The sequence below is a fragment of the Pseudonaja textilis genome, chromosome 2 (genome assembly GCF_049901715.1).
Source record: "Pseudonaja textilis isolate UNSWEBS1 chromosome 2, rPseTex1.2, whole genome shotgun sequence".
Classification (NCBI taxonomy): Eukaryota; Metazoa; Chordata; class Lepidosauria; order Squamata; family Elapidae; genus Pseudonaja; species Pseudonaja textilis.
The window spans coordinates 146,955,521-146,978,615 of record NC_141991.1 but is presented as its reverse complement, the minus strand read 5'-3'; the positions used below and the strand labels follow the sequence as shown (position 1 = coordinate 146,978,615).

Here is a 23,095-nt window from a genome sequence, read left to right as displayed (position 1 = left end):
CTTTCCCTCATCTTCTCCCTTCAAAGTGTTTGTGGTCAAGTTTTCTATAGCCGTTTCACTTTGAGAAAGGACTAAATGATGCCCATTTTCTGTCACTGAAAAGTATCAGATTGAGGTTTATTTCCATATGTTTGAAGACTATTCAACACCCAATCTAGGTCCTTCCATTATAAAGGCTCTCTTCCAGAAGGCCACAAATCTTATGGGATCCAACTACCAAAGTCCAGACTGCAGGGTTGGCAGAATCTTGTTACTTCACTATGGGGTAACTTCCTGTTCTTATTCATTGCATCATGTCAAAGATCTGCCGTGAAAAGTAAATCTTCCCATCTGCCTTTGGGCTCATCAGCAGCCACACCTTTCCCGGTGTGTCCCTTCTGACGGCTTGGTCTCTAGGTGAACAGAGTTGAGCTCTGGCTCTTCAGGTACCCTGCGCTGAAATGAAACAAAGTGATCAGCACAAGTGAGAAAAGAGCACTGCTTTGATGTAGGTATTGCTTCTTATCACAAAGAATGTGGTCTTAAAAGCATAGGTAGTACCTATTGTAGCTGGAGGCAGCATATTATTTAATAGTATCAATATTTTTTTCAGCCTAAAGAGGCATTCTTACTGCCTTAAGCTGTTTCGCTTATTAATTTTGCTAGCATATTTTGATGGCATACTGTTGGGCTATCCAGGAGTTATAAAACGGAATAGCCGTGCTTTAAAGCTTTTAAATTTGGAAATGGGGGGAGTGCATTCCTTACGTTCTTCAGTACAGCCCGTATGGCCCACTCGAACACCTCCTGCACGTTGGCAGCTGTCTTGGCACTGGTTTCAAAGTAGGTAGCATCATGAAGCCTGCTCCACATTTCAGCTTCCTCTGAAGAAACCTGCTTAAAGACAGGATACCTTCATATACTTTGCCCTCTTCCCTATCCTGTCTGCAACCTTAAAACTAAAAATAGAACCTACAAATGTAAAACCTCCCCCTTAGGTTCTGTATCTGCATCCTCTGCCATCAAAACCAATCCAGATTCTTCATTCAAGACTGTAGGAACACTATATACAAGCCCCTGTTCCTAGTCTTTAAAACAGCCCTTCATTCTTAAGTTGGGTGCTGCAGGAGTTCTTGCACAGAAGCTGCAATCTATCCTCTCCGTGTGTTCGGTATGTACCTCACGGTTCTCCAGGTCAGTCTTGTTTCCAATAATGGCAATGGGAAAAGTAGGTTCTTCCTCTGGCTCAATCTGCAACAAGAGCTGCTTGTGCCACTTCTCGAGGGCTTGAAAAGAATAGAGGGATGTGACATCAAAGACGAGCAGGCAGCAGTCGGAGCCCCGATAAAGGGCCGTTCCCAGGGCCTGGAATCTTTCTGTACCAGCTGTATCCCAGATCTTGAGGCAGGGAGAAAGAGAGAAGATCTGATTGATCAAGTACTGAGGAATTTAAGTGGGCAAAATGAGAAAGTGCATCGTTACAGGATGAGTTAAATTGTCTTTGCCATGAACATTTTAATGCAGAATGAAAACGTTTTTTGAAAGGTCCCATACACTTAGACTGGTCAAGCTAGACTAGGGCTGTCAAACTCGCAGCTTGCGGGCTGGATGTGTCGCCCATGTCCGGTTTAGCGAAGGTGGGAAAGTTGTGATAGGTCACATGACAACACAAGTTTGACACCCTTAAGCTAGACCTCAAAACAATTAGCTGATGATATATTTAGTTTAGGAATGTTACGCCTTTTTTCAATGCTCTAGTGAAATGTTAGCTTGTGGTTCCAAGTTTTGATATTTAATGATAAAATCTGGCATGGGGCAATTGTTACTGTTAGCTCAGAGAATAGTTACAACACATGCAATGAAAGCTTTTCTTGAACTGCTTCCTTTGCTTTGACAGCTATAAAGCCCTTGGTGTAAACTAAGCATTTTTAAGTAGATCCAACTTCCTGAGGTGGTATATCATAACTTCCATGTGCCACAACCAGCATAGCCAGCTAAGCTAGTAGATACTAAAACTGAAGTTTCCAAGAATTAGGTTATCACTTGAGATTGCCATACTGTGTATAAGAAAATGAAGGAAGCATGTACGTTTACTATTGATTCTATATCTACAGTACATCTAGCAGCTGAAGAATATTTCCAATGGCAAAACAATGCTACAGGGAGGACACTTTTGTATATTAGAGGCATCTGATAAAATATGGATATCTGTTCTGATAATATACATGCCTTTTCTGATGAAGGTCACAGAGTCATAATGTATAGCACATTTTCTTTTTGTCTTACAAATTGAGACAAGTGGAATCTTTCCACAAAAATATTTAATATGGAGCTTCCCAATTCACAAAACAACAAAAAAGTTGAGCTTTAACTTTTAAATTTTCTGCCATCCACAGTTCAACAGTCACTACTGTGAACACATTGAATACCCAATTAATTATGGGACTATTGTGGGTTCCTTCCCCTTCCCCCAAAACTATAGTTTTTTTTACTTGCATTTCTTCTTACCCCTTATCATTTTTTTATATTTAGCCTGGCTTGCTGGTACCATTTTGTGTGTGAGGGGTTATATGCAAGATTCTCTTGAGATGGGAAGAGAACATTAACATTGATCAAAGGGTAGTCAGTAGTCCGCCTTGTATCAGTCCTACCTGCACTATCAGGGTGCGGCCATCAATGTGTACTTCCTTGCTGAGGAAGTCCGCTCCAATGGTGGCTCTGAAGCGGCTACTGAAGCGGTTGTTAACATACTGGTTCATCAGGGCAGATTTGCCCACCCTGTGGAGAAGGCAACATTGGCATCAGATCCTGAGAGAAGACCAGTTACCCATCCTCCCAAGGAAGAACATTATTTCCCAGACTCCCATGCTGTGTTGTATGAAGATTAAAGAGTGCTATGATCACAGGAATTGTGGTCCATTGAATGAGGCCCAGTGGGGAGAAAGGCCGAATATCCTGCTGGATTTACTGAAACTCCCAATAAGCCAATTGTTCTCAAGCAACCTTCCTCCGAAAACTGTTGGGATAAAATTGAGAGATACAAATGTTTTGGGTTCCAAGTGCAATGAGTAAATATAAATATATAGTAAATATAGAAACTTGAGCCTCCCCAAACTACTACTCATGATTACTCATAATCCCAGTTAGCATGACTTCATAATTTCAGAGATTTGAGGCTATGATTTGGGGAAGACTTGCAGAGGGAATGTCTGATAAAACGTAAGAAAGAATATGTTAAATCAGGTTGTCAAAAATAACATTTCTTTACAAAGTGTTTTAGATCAGGGGTCCCCAACGCCCAGTCCAGGGACTGGCACCAGTCCGTGGCATGCCAGCCATCGGTGCAAACAAGCAAAGCCCCATCTGCGGGATACAGGCAGCATGTAAAATAATGCGTCCTCCAGTCTGTGGAAAAACTTCTCCACAGAACTGGTTCCTGCTGCCAAAAAGGTTGTGGGCCACTGTTTTACATAGAATATAGCTCTTATCTGAAAAAAAGATTTTTTTAGTTTATTAAGAAAGCTGTATATAATATTGCAACAGCCAAATTACAATAGCAAAATCAGATGCAGAAGAAGGAAATCAAATCTGTTCAGAAAGCTTAGTTGAAAAGTAGGTTTTGTGAAATTATGAATAATTTAAAGCATACTTCACCTGAAAAAAATTTCATTATTAAAAAAAATTACTGCTTTCTCTGAGAATGAAGCATTAAATATAACTTTAACTATGTTTCTTCCTGTCCCACCAAAACCAAAAGATATTTTAATACATCTATGTTTTATTGTTACATTGTTACATCTCATAACATTTCATGATAAACAGTACCAAATACATGCCAAAATCTGTTTTAGCAATATTGTAAACTTTCTGCTAAAAGGAGGATATGGTCCAGCTAAATTTAAATTTTCTGGAGCCCTATTTATTTCAATAGAAGTAGCAATTGCATCTTAGCGCAAGAAATGCTCTTGGAGATAGATTTTTTTTCAGAAAGCAACTCATTTTTAAATGCCACTTTAAGTACTTTTAAGAAAGACCCATTAGGATTTCAAGGAATTTTAGCACCCAAACCAGTTATTTGTCTCTATGATCAGTAAAATTTTAAACTTAATTTAATTCTTCTTTGAAATAAATTTAGTTAAAATCAGTCTCTTAGTCACAGATAAGTAGTTACAGTCTTTCACTCTCAATATACTATTGTACTCTAGTCCTATAGTAAAGGGACATATTTATGGGTAAGCATTTTCCACTTTAGCTTTCTCAAACAGGAGGATTTCCAGCTTGGACTGTTGATAATTCAAAGTATTATAGTACACTCCAAATGTGAGGGTTTTTATTGTAATGATGAATGTTACATATTCACATCTCTTCCACGGGGATACCATAACTCTCGAAAGCATCACCATAGCTATTTGAGCTGGCCTTTAGATTCTTGGCATTCTTCAAAATAACTTGCTGCTGCTGCTAGAAACAAGCATGTAATTTAACTCAACCCTCCCAAAATAAAATCTTCTAAACATTAGGGAGCTTAAACACAGCACACACTGATTTGTACAAAGAACGGCAAGTACCTACGTAAGCAGAGCTCAAAGGTTCAAGGAAGGATGCCAACTTAATTCCTAAGAAGTAAACCAAAAATTTCTTTGAAAGATGCGTGATCATTGATTATGAGAAGAAAGTAGCCTTTCAAATCCTAAATGGGAGAAGATGAAAAGGAGCATGGGACTAACAAATTTGTGCCTAATTTTGCCAACCAGTGTAACAGATGAGAGGAAATTCAGGGAATATCTTAAAACATTTGGCACTGCTGTAGAGCTGTAGACTAGTATTCCTGAAAATTCTCCTCTTTCGCTGTTAAATTTGTTATGAAAAACTGAAACCTCTCTGCTTTCACTGATACCCTCTATATCTCAGGTGTCAAAGTCACAGCATCATGTTGCTGTCACATGACATTTCACAACATTTTTCCCATTCGCAGAGCCAGGGTGGGCATGGCCTAAGCATGACGTATCTGGCCACTTTGGCACCCCTGCAGTCTACATGCTTTTAACTATATTCTCATCACTTCTGGTGGGTTACCATGTTGTATGGTGCTGATAAGAATTGCCAAGTATAATATTTTCAACTCATGTGATTCCTCCCTCCATTTAGTCAGAGTCAATTGGGGCACAATTCCACATTTCCAATAGCACATAGGGCAAACTTTGTGCAAAATAATTAATGAATACAACTTTGAGTTCTGATGTCATGTTGTGTTCATTAATTCTGTTGATGAACAAAGTACCAGATGATTATTTCAGCCTCCCAGGACACTCATTAGCAATCTCACTACAAGCATTCTAAGAAAAAGAAATATTGAACAGCACAATTGAGCAAGAGATTGCTAAGCTCACATCAAAAGATTTTGGGCTATTTCCCAAAGTTTCAACAAATACAAAGGTTCTTAACACAGCAGTTAATTGATACTTACAATTTATCTCACCTTGTATCTGCATAATTATCTTCCCACTTCCTTCCTCATTCCAGTTTAAATCCTACAGCAGTCTAACTACTCTATGCATCTGATGAAGTGAGCAGTAGCTCACAAAAGTGTATGCCTTTTAATTGGAAAGGATGAATCCTCATGAACACTGTGGGTGAGGTCATTTAGTTGCTCCTCTTCTACTCCAGAAAGGACTCAAAGGGCAAATAATGCCAGGTGGGTTGCCTTGCTCCCTTTTTCCCATGTGGCACGTGTCCAGTGGCTTATCAATCTTCCCATCATCCACCTTTCTTCATTTATTTCCCTCTATTTTTTTTTTATAAATAACTCCAGGTGACAAACACACCTAATACTCCTTCCCCCTATTTTATCCCACAACAACAAACCTATGCGGTAGGTTTCGCTAAGAGAAAATGACTAGCCTAAAGTCACCTAGCTGGCTTTCATGCCAAAAGCAAGACTCAAATGCACAGTCCCCAGGTTTTGAGCCTGGTGCCTTAACCACTAGAGCCCAAACTGGCTCTCAACTTAGTCATACCATGAAGCATTTGTATCTTCTGGGGTGAATGGTTGAATACAATGTGGGATCCCAGAAACTTAGTTGTAGATGATGTCATCAACATTCAAAAGAGTCGGCCTTAACCGTGCTATTAGTCTTTCCATCAGCAACCCATCTTTTCTTCATCTGCAACCCAATTTACTACGTTTTTTCTACTTCTGTGGGTCTTGCCGTTTTCCTCCTCTGTCCACTCAAAATGCTTCTTTCTGGACAGATTTGAGTTTGAGGACTGTGCCCCAATAACATCCATGAGCAGACAGAATTATCGGGCACACCCCTGTTTTGCACAATCTGATGAAAGTCTATTTTAACCTGCCTCAGCTGGGATCGGGAGAGGAAGACAACGTTATGAACATATACAGGTAGTCCTCGACTTACTTAAGACTGCAATGAAGCCCCAAATTTTTGTTGCTAATTGAAAGCATTTGTTAAGTGAATTTCATTCCGTTTTACAACTTTACATACCAGCGTTGTTAAGTGAATCACTGCAGTCATTAAGTTAGTAACCAGGTTATTAAATGAATCTGGCTTCCCCATTGACTTTCTTTGTAAGGAGGTCACAAAAGGTGAACCCAAGACCCCAGGACACTGCAAACTGTCACAGTCCAGTTGACAAGTGTCTGAATTTTGATCACGCTGCCATGGTTTTTAATCACCTGACTATGATGCCACAACGGTCGTAAGTGTGAAAAACGGTCATTAGTCACTTTTTTCAGTGCTGTTATAACTTTGAACCATCACTAAAGGCACTGTTGTAAGTCGAGGACTACTGGTAGAAGACAAGGTCTGCCAGACAGGTTCAGGCTGTGCTTAGAGTACAGAGCCCTCAGTCTTCAGGTCCGTTTCACAAGGATAGGGGAGGTGACCTCAGCTTCCCACTCCAGCTTCCAAGAGCTGAGGCTTCCCTGAGAGGCAGGCAGCAGGTGCCTTTACTTCAGCCTACACACCCACTTGGCAAACACAGCCTGGGCGTCCGGTTCTGCACGCTCTCCGGACTTTTGTCTTTAAGGGGAGGGGAGGGGGTTGATATCCGCGCGCTTCCCTCCCAAAAAGCTTCGTGCTGTCGGTGGCTTACCCTGAATTCCCAATAAGCAGGATTTTGAGGTGTGAACGTCTGAACATGGGGCGTCTCCGCCAGAACCTGAAAAGAGAGAAGTTGGGGGCTCAGGCGTTGCCACCTCACCTGGCCCGGGAGGAGGGGGCTTCCCCCGGAATCCGCCCCCCCCGCCCGTCTCTCGACGGCAGCGAGAAATCGGTAGCCTAGAGGAGAATTGGGGGCACCTTATGTTTAAAGCCCGGTTTCTTTCAGCCCCCTCTCTCCCCGCTCTTCCTCCGAGAGCACCCGTCCGCCTTTTCGTTCCTGAACCTCCGAGGGAGGGAAGGTACTGCCGAAGGAGGTCGTTCCTCACAGTTTCCTCCCAGGAGCAAGAGAAGGTGCTTGCGAGCGCGCGCAATCAGCCACGCCTGCCGCTGCTGGGACTCGGGGCTGAGCGGCGGCTCCCTGACCAAATTTTTGTCCTTCGGCGGGAAAAGAAACTCTCAGCAGCCGATAGCTTGAAAGGAGCAATTGGCCAAAGGAGGAGTCCGCTTGGATTTTCCTGTCTGCGAGAGAGGCGGTATTCCAGGCTGGCTACAACCACCTTTCAGGCCTCAGTATCAGGACTTCCTCCAGCAACTCTGAGAGGGGGAAGGACGTTTAAATAGCTCCTGAACAAGTGCAGACTACAGATAGTCCTCGACTTACACCAGTGCTTTTAGTGACTGTTCAAAGTTACAACGGCACTGAAAAAAGTGACTTATGGCCGTTTTTCACACTTATGACTGTTGCAGGTCACTCAATTTGGATGCGTGACAACTGGTTCATATTTATGACGGTTGCAGGTTCCCGGCAGGGCCATGCGATCACCTTTTGTGACTATTACCTTTGTGCAAGCAAAGCCAATGGGAAAGCCAGATTCGCTTAACGATGGTGTTGCTAACTTAGCGACTGCAGTGATTCACTTAACTGTGGCAAGAAAAGTTGTAAAACAGAGCAAAACTCACTTGACAAATTTCTCATTTAGCAACAGACATTTTGGACTCAATTGTGGTCGTAAGTCAAGGACTACCTGTACTTTCTTTTATCATTTGGCGGAACCAATCTGTGTTCTAAATAGTGTGCCGTTGGGCCAACTGAGACATTAAGCAGATTTTCAGGGCCAGGAATGATGGCCTCCTGGTCACTTGTTTCAAAATCCCTTCCTTGGAGAACAGAACACCCCACACTCCTAGATCGGGGGAGGGGGGGGCAGCGAAGGATGGTAAGAAGATCTGAAGGAAGGTCCACAGTACTATCCATGTGGTCTCCTATTATGCATAAAGCCAAGGACGGCAAAACCTTGGCTGGCCTTGGCTCCCCCTTGGGCAAATGGAGGCAGTTGCTTTGGGCCACTCATTTGGATTATCAAGAAAAAGCAATGAACCATGACTGAGTTCACTAGCGCGTATTAAATGTCAGGAATGGGGTAAGGACAGGGAGATGAATATACAGTACAGTATAGTCATCGACTTACAACAGTTCATTTAGTGACCATTCCAAGTTGCAATGGCACTGAAAAAAATGACTTACGAGGGTTTTATGACTTATTGTAACATGTCCATGGTCGTGTGATCAACATTCAGATGCTTGGTAAATGATTTATATTTATGACACTTGTCATATGATCACCTTTTGCCACTTCTGACTAGCAGTCGACTGGAAAACCAGATTCACTTAATAACTGTGTTACTAACTTAACAACTGTTGCAAAGTAAGTTGTAAAATGGGGCAAAATTCACAACTGCCTTGCTTAGCAACAGAAATTTTGGGCTCAATTATGGCAATAAGTGGAGGACTACCTCTGTGCAATTCTTCCTTAGAATGGGACTTTTTCTAAAAGAATAGAACTCTCCTCTGACATTATATACCGTAGTTAGTACATTGCAACTGGGTAATGTAAGAATGGACAAGGGGTTCAAACTCTGTCCCACATAACTTTGATTATATTTAGATGAGATAATTGATGATTTTACTCCATTGATTTCCATAGGTTTTATAAATTAATATGCCTTTTAAATGTTATACTGTGTATTAAATAGTGAGTAAATAAAAGGGAGGTGGCTTGTATTGTATAGGCAGGAGAAATTCCTTTTTCATCCTGAATCAGAAATGCATGCATGTCTTTCCAAGAAGGAAGAATTATGAGGTTATTGTAGCTCTTCATACTACAAAAGCAAAACAAAATTCAACCCATAAGTACATCTATCATGCATCGTGGTGCATGTGCAAATTGTTTTTAACTTCCATTACAGAAGTGCTTTCTGCCTTGGGTTTATTTATTTGCTTTAGTGTGTCTATGTGCAAAGGAAAATATTGTTTTTCTGCATTTTTTAATGTGGGGAGGAATTCTGTCTGCCCAGACACTATTGGTGCAGTCAGGGATGGTCTCTCTCTCTCTCCCCCCCCCCCCAATTTATTTACTTGGGAGTGGTAGGTTCAGTTTAAATCTAGGATTTCTGGGGTTGTTGGGGGGGGTTGCTTTTTTTTCAGATGAATATGATATTGTTTTTCCGCAGAGCTCAAGCCCACAGTGGAACACAGCTGCGTAAAGGGTTCAGGAAGGCAAAAGAGAGAGGAGGGAGGGAGGCAGGGAGAGATGTCTGCGCAGTTATTCTCCACAAATCTGCCCGTTTCTCGACCATCTTTGTTGTTTTCACCAGCTTCATGTTAGACTGGGGGGGGGGGGGGAATCACTGCCGGTTGTCACCATTACTCGGTCATTCGAAGTGGAAAACGCTTTGTTGATTTACACACAAGGAATCGCGGCGACGAGTCAGGGGAGGAAAGCTTCATTGCTTCTCTAATTCTCTGATGCCCAGAGCTGGATAATCAGTTACTCTGTACGGATTCCCGAAGTGTTTTTAAATGCTAAATGCAAAGAATCGATTAACAGTTCTGTAGATTTTAGAAGGGAAAGTTTTATATTCATCAGCGGGCCCGGAATTGAAAGTGCAAGACAACAGTTATGGGTTGTTGTGTTTTTTGGTTATTATTCTGCCAGGCTCGGGAGCAATTTATAGCAATTTTAGGGTTAAAAAAAATTCTAGGGAGGAGAAAAATCAAGAGTCTTCCCCCATTCCTTTGGGCTTGGATCAGGTGACTCAGGCAAATCATATGATCAGCGACTCACTAATTGGTTGCAAAACTTTTGCTAGATTTAAAAAAAATAACATGAGTCACATACGAGAGAATGTGCTGATACCTCGATCTGCTTCACCAGCGGCAACAATAGTTAGATCTCTGCATTTATCAAGAGCTAAACTACAACCAAGCAGCAGAAATGGACTGGCAGAAAACGCTGCACAGCTGGCAGAGACGGATCTCTCAAGAACTGGACTCGGTGGTGGATTTTTGGTTACGGCATTCCCATGATAAGGAATATGGGTGAGCTTCGATCTGTGAAACGCATCTCTTAGGTTTCGTGTGCAATGCAAGCCAAGCCGATGCGGTTGGTTTACAATTCAGGGTGCTGTGTGAATTTGCAGATGGTCAGGCGTGATGCGAATATAACCTACCATTAAATTATTTAGAAAGCATATTTGAAAGGAATAGGAACCGTATGCTTGCTACTGTTGGTATTTTTAAGCAAACTGTGTTAAAATGGAAGGGATGCAGAAAGAGACCTTTTTAAGATGAGGGGATCCTGTTCCTATATAGCGCAGCCACTGTAGGCTTGTAACTCTTAGTTCTGAACAATTCCCGATTAATACTTGTGAATAATAGGCACTAATATCCAGCATACTCTGGATTCATGATGTATCATATATAAGATCCAGCTGTGGTTAGATTAACTAAACTTAATGCTAACCTTAATTTATATTTTCCTTGTGATTAGTGTTTTTTTTTAATGAACATCACTAAAGATGTTTTCTTCAGCAAAACATGGAGAAGGAAATGGTGACATTATATATGATTCAGCTCTTTCTCCTTCTCAATAGTATCCAGAATTTACTAAGATAACTTATTTCTCTTGCTACTTGAGGAAGCCAGCTACAGTTGCCTTCCTTTGAAAAATTATTGCTAATTGCCCTGTTAATGCTGTTTCTGGGAATTGCTGTTTAGTTCCTCCTTTCTTTCTCAGAGAGGTTTAAATTGCTGGCTAGGAATTCTGGGAGTTGTAGTACAATACTTTTGGAAACCAAGCTAAGGAAACCTTCAGTCTCTTTCTGGTTCTAAATGCTGCTGCCTCTTTTATTTTTCCAGAGGGTTCTTTACATGTCTGGACCAGACTGGAAAAGTTTATGATGATCTGAAATATGTATGGTTGCAAGGTCGACAGGTAACTTTTAGATTTTCTCTTTATCCCCACTGAAAGTTGGGAAAGTAAACAGAAGCAACTGATCAATCAGACAAGCTTTCTTAGTATAAGTCAAGAAAATGTGACCCTTGGGAATTTGTTGAATCCCTTCATTTGGAAAGGATATGGGATAAAAAAGATAAAAGATTCAAGTAATATGAAAAATAGATTAAGCCAAAAAGTAGGAGCATTTGGTACTTCTTCTAATTGTGTTTGGCTCTTATAATAAAAGTTATTGATACACCACATTCTTTCAACCTGGAGCAGCCATAATTTTGAGTTTAAAAGCTTATTGTAAATTACACATTTTGATTTGCATAAACCTAGGTTGATGACTGTTGTGGGCTTGGATAGCATGGGTAAATCTTAAGATTTTGATTAAACAGATACACACAAAACAGGAGGATGTTTAGCAGATTGTGGGAATACTTATACTCAGGAAAATGTTTTTAATGTAATATTTCTGTCTTGAGCTTTCACATATTTCATTACAACAGGAGAGAAGAACTGGTAGCCCTTCAGATATTGATGAACACCATTTAACCACCCCTGCCAATAAGAAATTGTAATTAGCAATGTCTAAAGCACGGGTGTCAAACCCACTGTGTTGCATTGCCGTCACTGGATGTTTTGCGAAGTTTTTCCCATTTGCAGAGTTGGGGTGGGTGTGGCCTGTATGTGATGCATCCGGCCCACAGGCCGCTAGTTTGACACCCCGGTCTAGAGAGTCACAGGTTCCACATTTCTACTTTGGAAATTAAATACAGGGTTGGTTAGTGAATAACTACAGTATGAGCAAGCACAGGCCTCTGCTTAGTGCTAAGAATGATGCACTTTAACCCCGGAAGGGAAAAATATCACAGGGTAGATGACAGAGTAGAGAGCAATCCTGTAACTTTGTTCATGTTGGGCTGCAGGCCCAGCTGTTTCCTTGTTCATCCAAAGGATCGGCTCTTGGCAAGAAAAAGATTTACCACTTTTGGTTAGATGGTGGGACATGACCCTTCCCAGAAAGCTCAGTTGGATTTCTGCAATCTTTTTTCTCCAAGGTATGGATGTATAGTCGGTTGTATCGAAAAGTACCAAGATTCCAGCGTCCAGAACTCCTACAGGCAGCAAAAGCAGGTAACTTTCCGTGCTGTGCTTTTGTTTAGGTTAACAGCCTAGGGCTTCAAGGGAACATACAGCCAACTTCCACTGACCCACCGATTTTAGTATGTGCTAATGAAAATACAGTGAAAAGATATTTTTTTCAAAGCAAAGTGCCACCCTCAAGCTCAACTCTCACTGATAATAATGCTTATGAATTACCATAAAGTGCTTTTTAAAAATAAACCAATTTGGAGATTGCAACTGAGTGCTTTGTTTAAAAGCATGTTCACAAACCAGTACTTAGTACTGATTCAGCATATCCCAAAAGTTTTAAGGGGATGTGATGACATGAGAAAATCCCTCATTTGCTTTTTGGTAAATAGATATTCTGAAGCTGACTGTGATATTTATTTTTGAGAAAGTGCCCACAACATGCTTTGAAAATTAAAGATGATGTCACTGATCTTAAACAAACAGAAGTCTTGATTTTCAGGGTAAGTTTTCAAAATTTATACGGGGCTGAATGACTAAGTAAGTTAGGAAGGAGGAGATAACCTTGAAAGATCTAATGCTTTTGAATAGCAATGTATGTGAGGGACAAATAGACATAATGGGGGATTTATGGATTGGAATCTGAAGAAGACTGAGCTATGGTCATCAGCAGTAATCTGAACATTACTCAGTAGTATAAGATAGCTACTAGAAAGACAAATCTGATTTGTCTTTCAATAACTGCTAGAAAGACAAATCCAATTCTGGGCTGCATTAAAAGAGTGTATCAATGATACATGAAGTCATTATTCCTTTGTTCTTGGCACTGGTGAAATCTGATCTGGAATGCTGTATATGATTTTGGGTATCTGTATTTCCAGTTAGGTATTCACAAGTTAGAAAAGATTCAGATGAGAATAATAAAAATGATACATGGATTTGAGGATCATGCCCTATAAGGACAGGCTAAAAGACCTAGGGATGTTCAGTCTGTAGAAAAGACAAATGAGTGAAGATATTATAGGCACATAAAGGGAAACTGTAGGAAAGATGATCAAGAATTACAGTATTTTCCATGGGCAGAGACACTAGGACCAGAAATATTGCATATAAGTTGAAACTAGTTTCACTTAAATGTAAAGAGGGGGACGACTTCCTGGCAGTAGGTTGTGGATTCATCATCTTTGAGGGTTTTAAAGAAGAGTTAGGACAGCCACCTCTTGAGGATGTTATACTTCGTTTTCCTGCACATTGAAGAAGGTTAAAATAGATGATCCATATGCTCTTTCAACTCTGCATTCTGGGATTCTGTGAAATGTCATAAATGGGATAGTAATAACATTTGGTGTTTACGTTCATTAAGTGATCCAAGGAACAACCCTGAAGGTAACCCTTTACAGTTGAACTGTTTTGAGGAGACAAGCTGTAGACTCAGTTTGATCTAGTGGTTAAGGCACCAGACTAAAAAGTAGGAGGCCCTGAGCTCAATTCCCATCTTAGCCATGAAAGCCAGCTGGGTAACTTTGGACCAGTTACTCTATCTTGGTCAACCCATCTCTACAAGGTTGTTGTAGGGAAAATAGGAGGGAGGTGTGTTTGCAGCCTTGAGCAGTTTGAAAAAGTAATAAAGATGGTACAAAAATAACTAAACAAAGTGAATTGCAGAGTTGTATAGTACAGGAGACTTTTGTTAAGCCTGATGTTTTTCACCGTAAGCCTATTTCTGGATTCCAGCTCACTCTCTTGGCTTTCCTGCCATGTTGGTTTTCTGTGAAAAGTTTCATAAGAAATGCATTTATAAAAGGGGAAGGGATGGGTTGAGCTCATTTTCTGGGCACAAGCTAAAAGAAATAGGAGTGAAATACCACTATCCAGTTCCATTTCTTTTCCCAAGGAGGGGAGTTCCTGCTGAGACATGCACGAGTGGCTCCACCTTCCCAGAAATGTGCCTTTGTCCTGACCCGTGATGGCCGCCCTGTGAAAATCCAGCGTACCATTTTTAGCGAGTGTTTTTATGTTCTTGGGTTGGATGAACTTGGTCGAGCTACAGGGGAATCTCATTATCAGGTCAGACTGTGAGAATATCCCTGTTACTGAAGTTGAGTACTGATAGCTGAACTATTTCCCATTTGGCACCCTCCAGCGCTCTTGGCCTGTTTTTAGTGAGCAGGTCTCTGGTTGGGGCTGATTAAAATTGGCTCCATTTTAATCTAATGTATCTGGAGGGAGACAGCTTGGGAAAGGTTGCTGGAGAACAACATGAGTCTTCAAACCTTATTCTCCTTCCCTCTGATTAGTACCCTTTTCTGAAACTAGGCACAACTTCTAATGCATATAGTTAAAGTGGTATAAATTGGGTAGGCCCACTTTACCTCATGATGCTGCAGTTAGAGACAGTCTTCCTGTCTCTATGGATACATGGGTTCTACTGATAGAATCTGGGAAAGAATATCCACAATGATCTCTATGGGAAATGGCCTATCAGAAGACTGAAATGATGTCTTGTGGGAATAACGCTTGGTTTTACAAGTAGTGGTTTGCAAGAAGGATTTAATTTTCCCATAGATTAATAGCTGGGCAGATGCCAATGTTGTCCACTTCATCCCAATATAAACAAAAAGTGAATAAAATGTGGTAAACCTATATATGCTGTTCTGAGCCCAGACAGTCTCAAACCACATGTTGCTCAGCAACCTCTAAGCTATGAGGTCCTGTAGAATTAAGCTCTTTTTTACTCTGGGAGATAGAAGGGAACTCTGGAATAGAAAATCCATACTTGAAAGATAAAAAGTATGGTTATAATGGTATTCCTATTGGCAGAGGGAGGCCCTTGCAATGATGGAAGCCATCGTGCACTGGGTGAGAGAGGATCCCTCTGAGTTGGGTCGTCCACAGCTGGCGGGCGTTGTCCCACATGACTCTATGGCCGTCCCCATGATGCTCCTCAACTTGGTGGATCAGCTATCAGAAGGAAATGTGGAGGTTGCAAACCGCTTCAAGGAATTGGACAACTGGTCTGCTCAAAGAATACTGAGTCACCTTCAGGTAAGGAGATGGGTGTAGTCCCTCCCCATAAACATGTTTGCCTCACCTCTGATAACATTACCAGCCATCTTATTTTCTTGTAGAGGAATGGTGCTGCAGTTTTGGAGAATGTTTCTGAAGATGGCAAGGAATTGCCAGGGTGTTTGGGAAGACAGCAGAATCCTGGTAAAAAGTGACTCAGAAGCCAGGATGCTTTTGCATTCTCTAATTTGAAATATATAGAATGTATATATGATTGTATTAAACAAACATACACACACACACACACACCAGAGGTGGTATTCAGCAGATTCTGACCAGTTCTGGAGAACTGGTAGCGGAAATTTTGAGTAGTTCAGAGAACTGGCCTATACCACCTCTGACTGGAGATTGTACAGTATCCTTCCCCTGCCACACCCATCAAGCCACGCCCACAGAACCAGTAGTAAAAATGTTTGAATCCCACCACTGACACACACACACATTCTTATAGTAGACAAAGATCAGAAGATAGTGGTAGTAATAGATGTTACTAAGTGACAACAACATCAGGAAGGAATATAAGGAGCTGGAGAAGTACCAGACCTGAAGGAAGAATCAGAGAGGATGTGGAAAGTAAAAGCCACAGTGGTCCCAGCTGTGGGAGGAATACATTGGGCTGTAACTCCTAAGCTGGGGAGTGGCTCCCAACAGATCCCAGGAACGGCATCAGAGCTCTCTGTCCAGAAAAATGTGGTACTAAGAACAGCTAAGGTGCTACCCATAACCCTCAGGCTCCCAGGTCTCTGTCAGAGAACCCAAGATTGAGGAAGATGCAGAGTATCCATAAGGTTGAGAAGAGAATTTTGTATGGATGGATGGATGGGTGTATTTTAATCATATATTCTTTATTTGTTAAATTAAACATAACAGAAAATAGAAAGAGGAAATGCTGGTTCTACTCTACACTTCTTAATCTCTATTAGCAAAAATATATTTTATGGCAATAATTATTATATTCCCTGATGATTCAAAGAATATGAATCATTTGTTAAAATTCTGCATATATTAAATTTTTTAAAATGTGATTTTCAAAATGCAATCACAGAGTAATGGTAAAAAAAAACCCAATGCAGGCAGAGAAAAACTGCTACATAAAGATCTCAGCACAAAAAAAAAAATCTGTCCAAGAAGCAATACCGTTTTAGGCAGCCCTGCTTTAGATTGAAAAAATAGTAGTTTTGATGTTCTCCATGTAAAATAATTGCTTTATACATAATTGTTATATATAAAAGAATGATAAGAATCCCTATCTAAAAACCTTGGTGTTACTGAGAGTTTATGAACAAATTACTTGCAGATATAATTACATATGCATGGTTATAATGAAACATGTTAGCCTTTATTTTGTAAAATGTTATATGCATGCTTCAAAGGCTCTCATGTTCTAAACTCTGCAGGTTATGTGCAACATTTAAATTACATACTGTTAAAATTCTTTCCTGACCTTTAACTTGAAACTGGCAAAACCATGCATCATAGGCCAGTGTATTTTGAACCAAGGTACCTCAAATGGGCTAAATTACAGAATGTATCCAAAACTCAGGACCAATGTCTCCCAAGGGAATGAAATTTGGAAAAGTTGTGGCTGCTTCAGTGCTACAAGCTGCTGTTGTCGTGTGTTCTTCATTTTCAACTTTCCTTGATGGTTTCCCGGCCAGTCTAGCAATCCCTCCTCTCCCCAGCCGTCGCCACTTATCTCCCTGCTGGGGAGGAAAGGGAAAGGAGCAAGGAAAGGAAATTTCTGATGAGATTCCCCCAAGAAAACTCAATGGGGAAGCTAGCAGGAAGTGGGAAGTCTCTCCTACTCCTACCGCTTTTGTGCCTGCTCTTCCTCTGTTTTTCTGTTTTGGTAAGGAAATATCTCTGAAACAAATGACCCAATGGGGTACGGTTTGTCTAGTACTAATTTATGAAATTGACTGTAATTAGGAACTAGATGTTCTGAATGATTTGATTCCTTCCTGCTCGTTTTCATCTTGAGGTCATGCAATTGAAGCAGGCTGGTTCTTGCTCCGTTGTGCCAGGCGCCAGCTTAACTCAGGCCTCCAATCCCAAGCAGTGGACAAATTCATGAAACAGCCATTCCGTTCAGGCTGGGATCCTGAACATGGGGGACTCTTTGCCTTCCAAGATGTTGATGATTTCTGCCCCACTCAGGTATGGACCCCAAAGTCTTATTTTCACCACAAAGTTGAAAATCCCAACCCACCCTCAAACATCTTTTTTTTTCCTATTTTTCTTTTACCCTTTTCTGCAGCTAGAGTGGAAAATGAAACTTTGGTGGCCGCACACAGAGGCCATGGTAGCATTCCTAATGGCTTTTGCTGAAACTCAAGACCAAGAGCTTCTGGAGTTATTTCACCAGGTGGCCAATTACACCTTTGCTAAGGTAACTTTGGGGACTGAATGCTGGGAATTATGGAATCTGTTTAGCCTTGAGAAATAGGCATATTACAGTTAGTTAGAAAAGAGATGGGGAGATAGAGATAGAAATAGAAAATGCTCTGTAGTAGAAACACTTCATGAATCCTTGGAAAATTGCTATTAATTTTCATATGCAATGTTAGATTTGACGGACTAAATATGGTTTTGTATGAGCATAGATATTTACTTAGTATCTGGAAGAATGTCAACACCTTAGTGTATTTGATAAAATTAGATGTTATTTCTTATTTTTTTAGCTGTATGGATAGCCTATTTTTCCTTCAGAGCTCTTTGGCAACACACAACGCAGTTTCTTCTCTCATTTTTCCCTACAACAACTCCCTCTTTCAGGCCGACTGAGCTGAAAGAGAGTAGATGGCCCATAGTTACTCAGTGAGGTTACATCACTGGTGGGAATTTGAACTCCTTGCTAGTCTAGCATTTTCTACATCACAGCTTCATAATCAAAATAGAAATTGTGTGCTTTGGCTTTTTCTACAAATGTAGCTTGTTTTTCACCACCATTATTTTTGTTACTAGAAGCCTTAAATGTGTTTCGTGTAGACCTTGAAGTTACTAGGAATCTTCCAGATTGTGCTAGACAATTCCTATCATTTCTTCTATTATCTTTAAACTTCAGATACAGACAATGCTGTTTCATGCCTTCTCACATCCTTCCTGCTCATAGCACAAAGAGCCATGAAGGGTTAGTATTCAGAAATTCTGGAAGGATTCCTAAATGGATATTGGGGACAACAACAGGATGTTGGTTCATTATCCTGTTGCTGTTTGTAACAGAACAAATGCTTTCACAACACAGCAATATTATTACTTGATCACAAATAGAGTAAAGTAGAATTCTTTATTGGCCAAGTATGATTGGACACACAAGGAATTTGTCTCCACTGCATAAGCTCCTAATGTACATATAAGGAACAAATAATCATGATCATAATCATCATAAAATACATTCATCATAAATCATAAGATACAATACTTAGATGTCTACTATCTACTGGATGTGCATGTTTGTTTTATTACTCTCCTCATTAGGCTTGCACTGTTAAACAAAGGCGACAAATATTTCTGTATATGCAAAATAATAAAAAATATTATATAGAGTGCAGAAGTTGGGGAACAATCATTTTCAAAAGCGTGGCTCCTATTTGTGTGCCTCTGTAATATATCCGGAATTGACAGCCTATATGAAATAATTGTATGTTATCTTCACAGTGTTCATAGATAATATACTGGTAGTCCTTGACTTATGACAATTGAGGCCAACATTTCTTTTACTATGCAAGATGGTTGTTAAACTAATTTCCCCTCCTTTTATAACCTTCCTTGCCACAGTTGTTAAGTGAATCCTGCAGTTAAATTAGTAATATGGTTATTGGGTGAATCTGGCTTTCTTATTGACTTTGCTTGTCAGAAGATCACAAAAAGCACATGACCCCGAGACACTACAAGTGTCAAGCATATCCAGATTTTGATTATGTGACCATGTGTGGCAACGGTTGTAAGTGAAAAACAGTCACTTTTTTCAGTGCAATTGTAACTTCATAGGCTCACTTTAAAAAATGGTTTCAAGTCAAGGACTGCTTGCATTAGGTGTTCACTGAACTTTAGTTCCCCTTTATCCTAGTCCAGCATCCTGTTGTCCACTTCTGTTCTGCTCTTTGGTTGTTCCATGTTACGTAGCATAATCACTATCATCTTTTGTTTATTCCTTAGTTCCGTGATCCAGAACTAGGAGGAGAATGGTTTGGGTATCTGAGCCAGGAAGGCCAGGTGGCTCTCACAATCAAAGGAGGGCCGTTTAAAGGTAAAATAAATAAATAAAATAATAAAGGGGGTGGGGGCTTTATGTTAAAAGTAGCTGTGCAAATGGGAAATCAGCAGAAATAACCTGTGAGCTCAACTGTAGAACCATAAAAATAAAATAAAATGTGAGCTCAACCACAGAATGCAAAAAGTAACTTAGCAAGAGTACTTCTCATTTCTCTGCAATATATGTAAGATATAGTCCAAATGCATACATGTTGAGGGGTGAGGGGCTGAGACTTGCACTAATAATGTTGCCTAGTAGAATAATGAAATGTTTGTAATCAAATAACCATGCTTGGAGAACACCAAGAACTCCACAATTCATCCCTGAGGTACAGATATTATCTTTAGTAATAATTCATTTCCTTATCCCTGTTTGTGCTTCCTTCATGGAAGTGTCCTCCTGTTGTAGATTGTCCATCAACAAGACACAACCTTAGCCTGGCAGATCTCTTCCTGGGATTCCATTCACCCCTCCCTTCTTCCTTCCCTCCCTGGTGTAGTTGTTCCCCCTGGTGCATGTTACATCAAGGGCAGTTAGTTAAAGAACCATCACTTGGTCCTGACTGGGAAGATACCATTTTCCTTTCCACATTTCATCTTTAAGAAGGATGTTGGAGCAAAATAGTCTTGGAAAGCATGCTTAGTAAAAATCTAGCATTGATGTTAATCATAAATACAGACAACATATTATTGTGAAATGAGTAAAGAATAGGACTGTTAAACCAAATTATAGGAAGCCAATAGGAAAACTAGCAATCATTATCAGTAGAAATACAGAAAATGCCAGCATTAGATGAACAGCTAAGCAAACTCCAAAATCAATGTCCCTGATGCTTCTACTTAGTTTTCTCCAACTCTGTTCCTGTACCTTTATCTACTCTGGTGATTTGCAGAAAATATTATGGTCTTGAGGAAGAAGAAAGTTTTAGCTGCTCTTCAGGAAGGAAAAGGAAGAGAGCTGTAAGAATAGAGCAGTTGGCACCTGCCTCTCACATATAGATGCATAAAGAAAATATTTCCATACTTTTTTGCTCTCTGCGGCACCTGTTGAATCTTTGATTTTTGAAATCCACATTTAACTTTATGGTACCATAAATATACTTGTCCTCCATAACAATTCTACTAACTGTATAGGAGCAATTGCCTTAATTTAAGAGCGAGTAGACAACATTTTAAGTTAAACAAGTTTATACACAATTTTAGGGCTTAGAAAGCGTAGAGGATGGCATTGGATATCAAAGGAAAAGCTGCTACCAAGGCAATGGTCACAAAAGATGGGTTTGAGCCTGGGCCAAAAAAATAACTCAGACGCATCTCTCCCTGGCTCACTTGAAGATGAAGTGAGGGAGGGGGAGAAGCACATTCAGACTTGCCAGATTCTGTTACCATGGTTGTTACAATATGACCTACATGGCATTATTTCTTGGTCTGATCTGTCTTTTTTTTGTTCTGACAGGTTTATAGTTTTATTGATTTTATGCTTCTCATAAGATGAAAGTGTTTTGTTGATTTTGGCAGTACTGTAGTGGTGAAAGGAGCTCTGGAACCAGACAGGGCAGATATATGTGGTTTTTAATATTTTAAAGATAAACCCTTTCTTTTTTCTCTGCAGGTTGTTTCCATGTCCCTCGTGCTCTCTATATGTGTGAAGAAATTCTGAAATCCTTGCTGGAAACAAAATCTGCCATTCAGAAATGAAATGTTCTTTTGACATTTGTAAAAGGCTGTATTTTCTGCATTTTCTGCCCTCAGGAGAGTCTAATTATAAAAATGATCTTCTCTGATCATTTTGAAACTCACCCTCAAAGCCACCCATGTCTCATTTAAGAAAGCAAACATCTATTTTTACTCATGATTTTTTGCTTTTAGATATTTTAGAAAAAGGAAGTCTCTATCATTTCTCAATTCAAATTCAAACTGGTTGGTTATTTTTTAATCTGTAATCTGACTAAGTTTGGCAACACCATTATGAATAAATCTGCTAAGTGCTATAGAGCCACATTTATACACTGCTTAAAAGAGCAGATAGATAGTTAAATAATGTAACAATTATTTGCATATTCTATTATGGTGGGAAAATATTTTAATCTCTACTTGCTCTGTCTGATAATGATTTATTTTCTGGTCATTGCCAAATATGTGCCATTTCATTTAGGTTTGTGCAATAAAGATACAAAATGTTCTCAAAAACATAATATCCCACTTTTATTTTAGTGTACTTAGTGTAGCATAAATACCTCGACTTACAATTGGGACTGGAACTTTCATCACTAAGCATCATGGTTATGTGAATTATGCTTGATTTTATATCTCTTTTTGCCATGGCCATTAATGAAATCAAGTAAGTCATTAAGCAAAGTCAGCTTCTCCCATTAATGTTTCTTTTTGGAAGCTTCCTGAGAAAGTTGCAAATGCGATCATGTGACTCTGGGATGCTGATTTGATCACATGATGCTACAACAGTCATAAGTGTAAGTCACTTTTTTCAGCAGTCATAATTTTGAGCAGTTGTTAAATGAGTGGTTGTAAGTTGAGGATTAGCTATACATAGTGCTAGGTGGATTTGGCTGAGAGGACTCACCAACTCCGGTAGCTAAAGGAAGATCAGATTTCACCAAATCGCAGTTCTAGTCCAGCACCTTGACCAATGCACCTTTTTTATATGAAATAACATTTTAAAAAATAAAACAGCATTTTGATCCACTTGCTTCCAACTTTTATTCTGAGGTAATTTAGAATGGTATTCTTAAACAGCATTCCCCAACCCTTGCAGCTTGGCCTGTGTGAGCAGCAGGCTGGCCCACATGCATGCATAGCTTGACTGCGAGTTGAGCTGTGCATGCATGTGCATGTGTGCCAGCTTGCCACTTGTGTGAGTTGAGCTGCATTTGCGCATGCACCGCCCAGCCCTGGTCTGATAGCCCAGTTACAAATAGACTATGGCCCAGTAGTAGGCTGTAGCCCAGGAGCTCGGGACTCCTGTTCTAAAATGAATGAACTTCTACACCCAGAAGAAGCTTCCTGCAGTAAAGCAAAAGGTAGCAAGCTTACCTGCCAGGTTTTGTAGTGCTCCTGGGGCTGAAATAGTCGGAATTCAGTGCTGTGGTACAAGAAATGTCCAGTTAAATTTTCAGTGGGTTTGATTAGGATTTGTTCCTTCTCCAGTAAAGTCCAGAATGATAACTGAATTTATAGCCAGTCTAAGATAATAGATCTGAGGCAACTGACATCACAAAGCATGTTAAATACCCACATTCAGAATGACTACAGTAATTTTCAATTTGTCCATATAACTAATTT

The 23,095-nt window shown here is 40.1% G+C and overlaps 2 protein-coding genes across 4 annotated transcripts; one reads left to right on the top strand and one right to left on the bottom strand.

The window, feature by feature from the left end:
- Positions 1 to 85: 85 nt before the first annotated feature.
- On the bottom strand, positions 86 to 7,712 carry LOC113443294 (ras-related protein Rab-7a-like). 3 transcript variants are annotated; one of them, XM_087925801.1, is made up of 6 exons: positions 7,299 to 7,712; positions 7,093 to 7,158; positions 2,631 to 2,757; positions 1,159 to 1,377; positions 748 to 873; positions 86 to 435 (listed from the first exon to the last, which is right to left on the bottom strand). In XM_087925801.1, the coding sequence occupies exons 2-6, from the start codon at positions 7,137 to 7,139 to the stop codon at positions 346 to 348; spliced, it is 609 nt and encodes a 202-aa protein (XP_087781927.1). In that variant the 5' UTR covers positions 7,140 to 7,158; positions 7,299 to 7,712; the 3' UTR covers positions 86 to 345. The 3 variants fall into 3 exon arrangements, with proteins under 3 accessions (XP_087781927.1, XP_087781928.1, XP_087781929.1); XM_087925802.1 differs by having other exon boundaries at positions 7,407 to 7,519; XM_087925803.1 differs by having other exon boundaries at positions 2,631 to 2,995; positions 7,299 to 7,387.
- Positions 7,713 to 10,189: 2,477 nt separating this feature from the next.
- RENBP (renin binding protein) lies at positions 10,190 to 22,498 on the top strand. Its single transcript, XM_026711411.2, has 10 exons — positions 10,190 to 10,479; positions 11,299 to 11,374; positions 12,442 to 12,517; positions 14,370 to 14,542; positions 15,296 to 15,520; positions 15,604 to 15,685; positions 17,523 to 17,698; positions 17,799 to 17,930; positions 19,700 to 19,790; positions 21,408 to 22,498. Exons 1-10 carry the CDS (start codon positions 10,376 to 10,378, stop codon positions 21,491 to 21,493), a joined length of 1,221 nt encoding a protein of 406 aa, XP_026567196.2. The 5' UTR covers positions 10,190 to 10,375; the 3' UTR covers positions 21,494 to 22,498.
- The last annotated feature ends 597 nt before the right edge of the window (positions 22,499 to 23,095 follow it).

Coding starts and splice junctions, on each gene's coding strand:
- LOC113443294 (XM_087925801.1), bottom strand. CDS start 7,139: ATGTTCAGACGTTCACACCTCAAAATCCTGCTTATTGGGAATTCAGG. Junction 1,378..2,630: donor GCCGCACCCTGATAGTGCAG/GTAGGACTGATA, acceptor CCCTGCCTCAAG/ATCTGGGATACAGCTGGTAC. Junction 874..1,158: donor CTGACCTGGAGAACCGTGAG/GTACATACCGAA, acceptor GTCTTTAAGCAG/GTTTCTTCAGAGGAAGCTGA.
- RENBP (XM_026711411.2), top strand. CDS start 10,376: ATGGACTGGCAGAAAACGCTGCACAGCTGGCAGAGACGGATCTCTCAA. Junction 10,480..11,298: donor TCCCATGATAAGGAATATGG/GTGAGCTTCGAT, acceptor TTATTTTTCCAG/AGGGTTCTTTACATGTCTGG. Junction 15,686..17,522: donor GGGAAGACAGCAGAATCCTG/GTAAAAAGTGAC, acceptor TTTCATCTTGAG/GTCATGCAATTGAAGCAGGC.